An 11,650-nucleotide genomic window follows, 5' to 3' on the forward strand; every position below is an offset into this window, starting at 1 on the left:
CTCTCGCGCTCTCTCTATCACTGATAAATACTTCTGTCGTTCTTTATATAACGGTTTCGATGCTATGTCCCCCATCTTTTAAATAAAATGGTTGATTCTAATAATGGTGAAAACTAAATATAGGAAACAAGGCATCTGTTACGCTTTCGTCACGTTATACAATTGTCACATGATACAATTGTCACTTTGTCATGGACTTGACATGTCATGCTTGAATAGACCAGTCGTGTGCCAATGGACAACAAAACATATTGCTATAACTTATTCAAGAATATAATAGAATAGAATAGAATAGAATAGAGTAGAATAGAATAGAATAGAATAGAATAGAATAGAATAGAATAGAATAGAATAGAATAGAATAGAATAGAATAGAATAGAATAGAATAGAACAGAACAGAACAGAATAGGTAGTTTATTCAGTTACAATTTATTCCCACAGAGACTGTAATAAATATACATATACATGTAATGTGCTCAAATATGACAGATGGGTGAAGACGATGATGGAGTGACAGACTGAAGCGTTACCGTGGTTAAACTTACGTGTTGAATATCGCTGTATCAGGAAGCCATATCTTATTAGCCGGTACTCTTACTTCTGTGATACCGTTGAAGTCTGAAGAATTCCACATCAGATATGGATCGTTTCATATTTTACATGCATTATTGACGGATTGCTTGCATGCTTACTTACTTACTTACTTACTTACTTACGTACTTACTTACTTACTTACTTACTTACTTACCTACCTACCTACCTACCTACTTACGTCAGTTTAAAAGAGCTTAATTAATAAAAGGGATTAATTCCCCAAATAGGTCGCAATTTAACTTTCAAATCTTTATTGTTTTCTGTTACTAACAAACACTAGAATTACATGAGAAATGGTTCATCTTTAGATAACGATTTCATCTAAATAATCGTGCATTAATTGTGTTAATTGATTATATATAGCATACATCGCATGTTGTGTGCCTAATTCTTGATTTCATAAAATTCTCTCTCAGTCTAGAAATGATCATGACAAGCTAGTTAAGACAATTATTACATATGTTCCACTTAAAACTTGCACTGGTGTGTCCTGTTCAAATGACTGCAACAAGGTTTACAGTACATTATGCAATATACTATATAGTTTTTCTTGAGATTCCATGAATTTTTCTGAATGCAAATTCTACAATCAGCAGTAGTGAAATACTTTAAAGTAACCCACTCTTACAAATCCCACCTGTATGTAGTCCTTTAGTTTGTCTTTTCAATTATATCACCATTCAATGTAGATAACCAACCTTGTATTTATTACATTTTAATTACCAAGTAAAGTCTTCCTTTGCATCTTTTGCCCATAATCAATTCATTTTCCATCTTGTATAGAAACATAGTCATATAAACGAACAATATAGATAAAGAATTAACAGTCTCTGGTATAAAACTACCAAGGTCAGATCTATGACATGGCCTACTCATACGTTGCATCGTTCCTATACTGGAAGTACCTGCTCTATTGCTGTTTGTTCCAAATTAAGAACTTATTTGCATAAAAGAGAAAGGTCAGCGTCCTTTGAATCGTTTTGTTAAATCACACACAAAAATTACATGTATATCGTCTGTGAATAAGGAAAATAATATTGTAAAGACAGAAAATTATTCCAACGTTGGTTGAACTGAAAGGTCTGACTACAGTAAATAGGTCCTTCAACACAACACAGGTCTGAAACGTATGTTTTTACTGATATATATATATATATTCAGGGGAACACCTTCTTTCATCGACCAGATAGACGTAATGTAATTGGTCAATACACATTACGGTTAATTCATGTATACTTTGCAAAGCTATAGACACTTTCTGTTATTTGACTATCATAAGTACAGTACATTACGAATCGAATCAGTTTGACATACCAAACTTTGAATGTTTACATTCTCGAGTTTAATACAAAATTCCTTTTTCTACTAAAATACATCAACACATGAAAATGGACAAATTAATGAACGGAAATGCAAGTGATAAGTTTCAGGAGAAATTTTGAGAAGCGATGATGTAATTCGTTATTTTCACACCAATTTACACAACTTGGGGAGTGAGGGATAAAACTTGACTGTATATAACTAGAATGGAAAATGATTCACAATGTCTTTTACCGTACATTCTACAATAATGTAGAAACCATATTTTCAAATTGCTACGAGTTCAACTTTCTGTAAAACGATCACGCTAATGTGTTTTAATCACAGACTCTTATTAGAATTTGATAAATTGATGCTTGGTTCGAACTACAATACCCTATAACTGTGCAGTAAAAGTAATTAACATGCATATCAGGGAAACAGAACTAGACGAGTACCTGTATAATTTCAATTTTACTAATTTGGTGATCAACTCAATAACCTTATTACTTCATAATGTGGTATAATGTCTGAATTCTATATGCACATTTTAGTTGTCCATATTCTTGATCATAACGAAATTGTTGTAACAATCGTTTTATGAGAAATCAAATAGCTGTCAAAAATCAAAGAACTGTGATAAATTTTCCTACAAAGTCAGAGATGTTTTAAGGTATAAGTCAATTTGGTGATAAAAGGTTTATATTACAATGGTATGTTAAGGAACTTTCCTGAGATTTATCAATTTGACACACAACTATCCTTAAGTACGGAACGTGAGTCTCTACCATTTTGTTGTTACATATCCACCACGTGCACGCCTATTAGCCACAGGGTAGTTCTTAAAATAACACATCATTTCCCTTCAAATTAGTCATCATATGTACCAATTAATCATGAACAAACTCATCAATATACGCTTCCCAGTATATTGAATTGTCGCCAAGCGTTTTACCTGGAAAATTATACAGGAGGAATTTGTGAGATGTGGTTAGCAGGTAAGTAAGGATCATTGCTAATCGAGATTTTCTTTGAAAGTACGAAATGTTTCAAGTTCATTCAAACATGACTTTGCTTCACGTATAAATTTGATATATGAGAAATAGGGAACTTGGCTTGTGTTTTACCTTGTTTAATTTATGAGAGATTTTATTATCCTTTCACGAGGGAGGGAAATATAAATTTTGCAATTGAGACATATGACAACTATTTATTTACATGTATTGAATTTAGTATATGTAGTGTCCTGCAAGCCAGTGGGAATGGGTCTGTTTTTTTGTACACTCTACTAAACACTGTACTTGCAATTTTGATAGGTCCACCACAATGTAATAAACAAGACAAACAAACAAACAAACAGCAGAATCTGGAATGTTACTGTCAACATGTACACTTTTCTTGTTTCAATTATTGTACAACAAACACACTTTGAGTTTTTGTTACAGTTACATCAACACAGTTGTATTGTTTAATGCGTGGTATAAAGCCGACCAGAGCTCAATGAAAACACTGCTGAATATAACTCCTTTAATAGTTGATCAACCTTTTCATATTCGTAGAAATGTAAACATAGTATATTTTTCGAAATCCCGTACTATGAACGATTCAATCGAATTACTGTGTTTGGTGTTTATTTACCTGTTTATTTAAAACAGATGCTAATGATTTCCTCGAAACTACAACTTGTTATTTATTTCTAATTTTTTTTTCTCAAAAATGTTATTCCAGGATAACCAACTGGAGAAATCCCACATAAAATCTTAGGCTCCTAAAAAGCACATTCAACTTTTTGTCCCAGCAGAGACCATTGGGATTAGGAGTTAGTAAAGTACAGCAAATATACATAGCAGTACACCACGCACGACACATACAAGTGAAGCTACCACACTGTAATATTAGACATACATAGAAAGGATAAATTGAACATACTGAAAATTAAGAAAAAGATCTGTAAAATCACCTAAATTAGAGTGGATGTCAATCCGGGAATTCAAATTCGACGTTTCATTAGATATAGACATACAACTCTACAAAGCAGAATATATTGCATTCAAATTTCTGTGGATCGAAAAATATCATCATGAAATCAATCATAAAAAAACTGTTAGCACACTCTACATTATTTCAATACTCTAAGGCTACATATGATATTTTTCGATCCTCAGAAATGTGAATTTATGTAGTTACTAAACAAATGAGTTGACAAGGTTCTTGTCTTTAATACACAGAAGTATTGCCCACATTGAGCTTAAACTAGCGCCCTCAACTATATTAGAATTAATAAAACTCCGTTTTCCATGTCAGCACTCAGCACGGTGAAAGGGCGTGGTATTGTAAATAAAGAAAACACAAGTTACTCATGTAACTATCAGTATACGGTTTGTTGATAGGGTTCACATTCCAGTCAACTTATCGTATATGAATATAAGATAGTATTTCATTAATTCTGGTCAGTTTGCTATTTTATTCGTAGGTGCAAAAATATGGATATTACTATTCAAATCAGATCGAAAAATTCCCAACATATTTTTAGGAAATCTCTGAAACAATATTTAGTAGAGCAGTACAGGTGATTAAATTGTAAACTTACAGATGTATTGACTTTTCGTTTATTGTATTAGACTTTTTCATGTAGTAAAAATTGTTTTTTGTGTGTATATGTATATGTATATGTATATGTATATGTATGTGTGATATTTTTTTTTCTCCCAGTTATGTTTTCAGTCATCTTAATGACTGAACCCTCGTATTGTTTTCACTCGCAATATACAATGTCGGGGATCAGGCTAGACTAGCTGTAAGCTATTTCTTGACTCCCCATTTACCCTTCTCTCTTTTGATTTTTGTTACCATTATTTTGTAATCATTTTATACGCTTGGGTAAATAGACCACTTATAAATTAAAGAAATATTTTCTCACTGATCAGCACACCGTAATTTCGGCTCATTCCGTACATTTTCGTATTTTGGGGGATTGCTTGTTTATTTGTTAGGTTTTTGGGGTGTTTTGCAGGGAGGGGGTGGGGGTGGGGTTCTTTCATTAAAACCTGAAAGTGACAGATGGGAGTGCCAACAACAAAAGTTATGCATTGTTGGTAAAGAAATACATTAATTGAAATATGCTAGTACTACCTTGATAAAAATCGTCGACATATACCAAAATAATCTGCCCTCTCTCTGAACTCAATACATGGACATTGTTTCAATGCGTCAATGTACGTGATGTAAATTGCATGTATGTCGTCAAATAACTACATGTACATATAAACAGAACCCCCCCCCCCCCATTAACGACAAGACATTAAAATCATGTGATCCTTGTACATGTGGCTACACGCATGGCCTGTACAGGAAATTGGCAGCAGGCAAGTTAAGAAATAATGTGTCGTTCGGGTATCACTTATGTGTTATATCTTAAAATGTGTAATCAGAAACAGTAATTCCCAAACTATTGCCTATGAAAGAAAAACGTCAAAACGAAAAACTAATCAGCTCTTGTCATTGCACGTCAAGTAATTATGTGTAACAAATTGTTATTTCATTTCAGCCATCGTTTTTGAGATCGTGCTTACAGAGACATACATACATACATACATACATACATACATACATACATACATACACAGACAGACAGACAGACAGACTCACGTAGAACGTATATTTTCTTTTGAAAATGGCTGTAATGATCCTTCCCATCATAATCAATATTCACAAACTACTCGACAAAAAGGATTTGTAATATAATAATTGTTTTTCATTTAGTTTATTGTAAAAACTAAAAAGATTTTGTCTTTCCAATATTCAATGTGCAATTCCCTACAATAGTAGGAAAAATGATAGATCAAAAGTTTACGTCACATTAACAAACCGACATGATATACCTGTAATGTAACGTTATTAATGCCTATATACAATATACAATAATTTATACCATAAAGTAAATTTAAAATAATACAATTCATAAAAACATTTTACAAGTGAAGGTTAAATAGAATGATTCCTCAGTTAGGAATCATTTATCTTAGTCGTTTTTTGATATCCCGGGATCATGACGTCGTGTCATGTATCGGATTTCACATGGCGACCGACAAACATTTATTTGCAAACATTTAAAATCACTATTCAAATACAAACACATTACAATACAATACAAATCAAAGTCCTTAATAGAATAGAATATTGTATCCGTTAAGAAAACTCTATTTCCTCATTGGGTGTTCTGCAATAAGTGTTTGATGCTAAAACAAAACTAGTATAAATGGACTGTGTACAAATGTATCACATTATCGGAGTGTAAGACTCAATTCCTTGCCAATAGAATCGTCGTTTTCTCATGGTAGATTTATTTTAAATTAGTACTAAAAATAGGACTAATTTACACATCACTCGATTTATCATGAAAGTATATACTCAATTCATTTTAATGCAACTACACATAAAATATTATACAAATTATAAAAAAGGGTTGAAAGCTAAACAAAAACATGTATCGTTGATGGTAATTCTTGCACATCAAGACCTAAAACCCAAATCATTACATTGTCTAATTTACCGTGAAAGTTCATTAAATGGTGTAAATATGTTCATATTCCTTTCAATTCTTTTAGCAAATTAATTCTGAATCTCATCGTTTTAAATTTTTAGCGCTATGTCATGTTTTAAGACTAGCCTAGCCTGTTAATGGCCAGGTTGATCATATTTGGAAATAAATAAATAAATAAATAAATAAATTAATTAATTAATTAATAAATAGGTAAATAAATGAGTGAGTGAGTGAGTGAGTGAGTGAGTGAGTGAGTGAGTGAGTGAGTGAGTGAGTGAGTGAGTGAGTGAGTGAGTGAGTGAGTGAGTGAATAAATAAAAATAAATAAATAAATAAATAAATAAATAAATAAATAAATAAATAAATAAATAAATAAATAAATAAATAAATATACTAATTAGTTCTAGAATATCGGTGAAAATATAGTGTATTCTTCATTATAACAAATGTATGTGGTTTTGTACACCTTATAAGCTTATAATATTGTGTTTTTGTCTGATCCTAAGTATACGAAACAGTCCAGGGATTGATAGTTTGATAGTTAGCATTCACACTTCACCAAACATTGTCCTCATGATAACATTCATACTATCCTGACCTACTATCTACTCCACCTAGACTTCATCTGATGTTTGTTCGTGAATTTTAGTTTTCATTCACGTGTTGAACTTGCAGTAATATTGTCATTAATACTCACTGTTCCACCCACACCTCTAAAGTTCTCTCCTGAGTCTATTACATGTATATGTAGTGACAATTGTCCCTCTTTCATGACTGTTACCAACTGCAGTGTATTCCTAGTTGGTGGGTCAAACTTGTGGTATCACTCGAGACACTCCAGACATGCTGCTAATCTCTCAAATCTCCTATATCCTTTGTCTATACTACTTGTTAATCACTACCAGGAGATCTAAATCTCAAAGTTCCATTTCATCATACCATTCAAATAGTTTCCTGTATTTACCTACAGACTTATTTTGTTTCTGGTTACTGATAAATACAAGTCAGTCAGAAGTCAGTGACAATGTCAATTGACTTGGGTGGACGCTGAGGACAATTACATAGCCATGGTAACATTATACATTTCCTTCATGTCCTGTTCACACATCAACGTTAGGATGAAACTAGTGCAAGTAGAAAGGGTGACGACTGTCGTAATGAGAAAGAATAGTTGGTCCATGATAATTGCAATGATCTTCCATTCTGAGAGTGTTTCGAAGCCATCGTTCAGTTCATTTTCTCGTTCATTGCGACCGGTGCCCAAATGACTTTCCATGCGTTCAATTCGATGTAATGTCAGGGAAATGTCATATTGCATGTTGAGTACACTTTCGAAGATTTTGTCCTTTTCCTCAGAGTTCTTCATCGTCGTAAGTAATGGCGATTTGGGGCTGGAACACGACATGGAATAGTTACCCGGCAAATCACGACGATTGATTCCTAGTTCCAAAGGTGGCAGTTTGGCTAGTTTGCCATGTGAACCACGTGAACTACTTCGACGGCGACTGGATGGTTCCTTCTTTGTTGGAACGTACCATACAAAGCGGTGTATACCCCAGTGACCGAAGAAAAGATTGTGTATGTAATATGGTACTGGTCGCTGACTATGATATGTATTAATCACCCAGACTGTCATCACACAGGACAATACTACCACACAGACAATTACAAAGAAATATACACCTGTAAAATAAAAATAATGCAAATCAACATTAACCTTATAAAACAGCGTCGAATAATGATTGGTTAGACAATTCTCTCTCTCTCTCTCTCTCTCTCTCTCTCTCTCTCTCTCTCTCTCTCTCTCTCTCTCTCTCTCTCTCTCCATTTCTGGACCCCTTTTTATGTTTTGCGTGCAGTTCAACTCAAACAAATGACATTGTTTTTTACGTTAGCATACCCACATAGATTGCGTATCTCTTCATAGGCTACTGGTCTCAAACCTAGTGAAGTATTGGATTTCTACTCACCTAAGTAAGGAAAGTCTTTGCCGGGAAAATACTGTGAAACCTCAACGTAAAAGAGAACCAAGGTTAGTAGATTGGTAATGACCAGTGATATTTTCTCACCAGAGTCCACAGGTAGTAGAAATACAAGCAGGCTAACAGCGGCAACTAAGATGAAAGGGACTACCTTGAACAGAACACAATAGTGTGAGTGACGTTTTAAAACCAGAACCAAGGAAGCACCCTCCATTTCATGATTACTCAGTGTCCATCTGGCGACGAATGGTACCATACTTGTACTAACTAACCCCCATTCTCCATTGTCTTTATAATTGTCACGTAGTACCGTGTTGTTAGCAAAGGTTAGCAGATCTTTGTTGTACGACCAGGAGGCAAAATGTAAAAAACAACGCTGTGTATCAAATGGTACATACGCAACGTTGACTTGACAGCTGGATCGTAACATGGATGGCACAACCAAAGTCACATAACCATTATATGACACAACAACATTAAGATCACTTGCGATAAGTCCGTTCTTCTCATCGACACTAAAATGGAAAAATCACAATTTTATATAGTAAGATACTCAATAACGTTATCAAGATTTTAGATTGGTGTTCCAACCATACAACGTGATCATGCTCAGTTGGAAGTTTGGGTAATATAAGAAATTTTGATAAAGTCGGACATATTAAAATCAAATATTTATCTTCTCGTGATAAACTGTATAGTGGGTGACTGTCATTTCAACGACCTGAACTCACTCGCTCGCCCACTCAGTCAGTCAGTCAGTCAGTCAGTCAGTCACCCACCCACCCACTGACTCACTCACTCACTCACTCACTCACTCAATAACCTAATGTTGGTGTAATAGACTATAACATACTTTCTCTTCAATGTCTATTGTTAAAATAATATTTTCAAAGCTAAGATCACTAAAGTTAATCTCTCAAGTAAATCCTCTACTTACTTTTGATATAAAACCGTGTCTGGTAGCCAGACTTTATCAGCTGGTAAACGTATGTCCGTAATATCATCGTAATCTGACGGATTCCAACTCAAATGTAGATTGTACCAGCTCTATGGATAAACCATAATTAAAGAAATTCTTTTAATCTAAAAACTATAATGAATTGGATACTTTTTTATGCCATAGCCACCAGGCGGTTTGTTTATCGCTTCAGTCTCATTCATGTCAAGCTATGGATAGAACACTCTACATATAACGAACAAGTCCGACTGTTACTGTTACATTTTTATAACACCATTCACCTTCCTTTCCTGGAGGGTCTGTTTTTAGGTGAAGTCTTTCCTTGTCTCACTTTATTCAAGCAAACGCTCTAGTGTTTTTTCCCGCGGGCTATAATATCTCCATGTTTAAGAAACATATGCGTCAACACTAGCTAGACCTTCCTTTCCTCGAGGGTCTATGTTTTTATCTCAATGTTGTCTTTAGGTGAAGTCTTTCCTTGTCTCACTTTATACAAGCAAACGCTCTGGTGTTTTCCCCGCGGGCTGTAATATCTTCATATTTAAGAAACATATGCGTCAACACTAGCTAATAGCATGGGGTGGGGGTACTTCCATGTTAATAAGGGACATTGCACGTGCAAAAATTCATATTGCCTGCAGAAATTGCTTCAAAATAGCTTATGTATCACACTTCTTCTAACAAAATGTTGGGTTTTTTGGAGTATCAAAGTTTATAATATACGTTGACGTCGAAGTAGGCTATAGCCATTCAGTGGAAAGCATGTTCTCATGAATAAAATTTCAACAATTACCTGTTGAATATGTGCAGTTAATGAGATTGTCTGGTGCCTTTCGTCCTGTCAAATTAAATGAAACACATATAATATATTAATATCATTTGAAACCTTTTGTTAATTAGAGAACAAACTCCTTAAATATAAATTGTCTCAAGGCATACAATTTAAAATCAGAAGTCACGTCAGTTTCTACTGCATTTTCTTCATCCTCGTAATATGAGAGTGACACAAAGAACATAAAGCATGTGTATAAATTGATAATCCATGCCATCTTTTTTGCCACACAGAAGCTTACGTCAGCTGTAATTGTGGAATTTGTCATTCTGATCAGATGAGGATCATAACTGAAAGTGCGTTATAACCTGTGTAGCCCATTAGATCTACCAAGTTGATAGCCTACCCGTAGTCTAGAGGGACGGCTGACATCGATTCAGCAATTACAACTGATATTGTTAATTGTTTGATTTCGCTCACCGTCCTCAACGAATAAAATTCAAAAAACACAAGTGTCTGTTGTGATTGCTGATATAGTGTCAGTCCCCCTTCAAGACTAGTGCTACGTGTAGGTTACCAAGCTGATGAACAGTCTTGGTCATTCTTGATGTAGTCTATACGTATACATCCATCCCCTGTGTACACACACACACACACACACACACACACACACACACACACACACACATTAACATGTATGTGTATTTTGAGAGCTTGAGTCAATATACGCAACGAGAATATGAAACAATAGTATACGTAGTTAGTGCACACGTTTGTTACTCACCAGTTCATCTATCTGGTGTAAACTGATGCTGAAATCCACTTTTAATACATCATTAGTACGGTTGACTGGGAATACTTGTTTATCATAGCCATCTAATAAGAATTGTGTCAAACTGCTGTATGGAGTGTTTATACGGATGCCATCACCTTTAATAGAAATGAGAGATAAAATAATCAGTCCATGGTAGAAGCAGATGGCGAAGTACTGTTGAAACCTATTTGATTGCTTGGTTGGTTCTTCCATTCATTGATATCACGTCAGTCAAATGTACTAAAAGCATTGAACCAACTTCATAAGTGCACGATATATGATACACGAAGGACAGTTGTTTGATGACTTTTCAATACAGATATATGGTGAACGACAATAATATGCATTTAGTTATTTCAGGATATTACAACCCGCCAGAGACACAGACCCATGGATGATAAAAAACACAAAAGTAGACAAAATAGAACAAAATAGGAGAATACGAGAAGAGTGTGTTGACGGAAGATAACACATTCAAGAGACACACACAACGAATACAAGCGTAACCTTACCCATGTGTACGAAGCAGACAATGATAACGATGAAAGTCAAAGCCATGATGAACTTCCAAAACCTCTTGCTCAGGTGACTAAATGATTTTGCTTCTTGTCTCTCGCGCTCTCTCTATCACTGATAAATACATCCGTCGTTCTTTATATAACGGTTTCGATGCTATGTACCCTATCT

At 34.4% G+C, this 11,650-nt stretch overlaps 1 protein-coding gene across 1 annotated transcript; it reads right to left on the reverse strand.

Moving 5' to 3' along the window:
• Positions 1-6,816: 6,816 nt before the first annotated feature.
• Positions 6,817-11,650, reverse strand: LOC144438848 (neuronal acetylcholine receptor subunit beta-3-like). The gene is made up of 6 exons (XM_078128041.1): positions 11,476-11,650; positions 10,934-11,079; positions 10,171-10,215; positions 9,357-9,466; positions 8,408-8,934; positions 6,817-8,120 (listed from the first exon to the last, which is right to left on the reverse strand). Exons 1-6 carry the CDS (start codon positions 11,519-11,521, stop codon positions 7,495-7,497), a joined length of 1,500 nt encoding a protein of 499 aa, XP_077984167.1. The 5' UTR covers positions 11,522-11,650; the 3' UTR covers positions 6,817-7,494.

The sequence above is a fragment of the Glandiceps talaboti genome, chromosome 1 (genome assembly GCF_964340395.1).
Source record: "Glandiceps talaboti chromosome 1, keGlaTala1.1, whole genome shotgun sequence".
In the NCBI taxonomy this organism is placed as follows: Eukaryota; Metazoa; Hemichordata; class Enteropneusta; family Spengelidae; genus Glandiceps; species Glandiceps talaboti.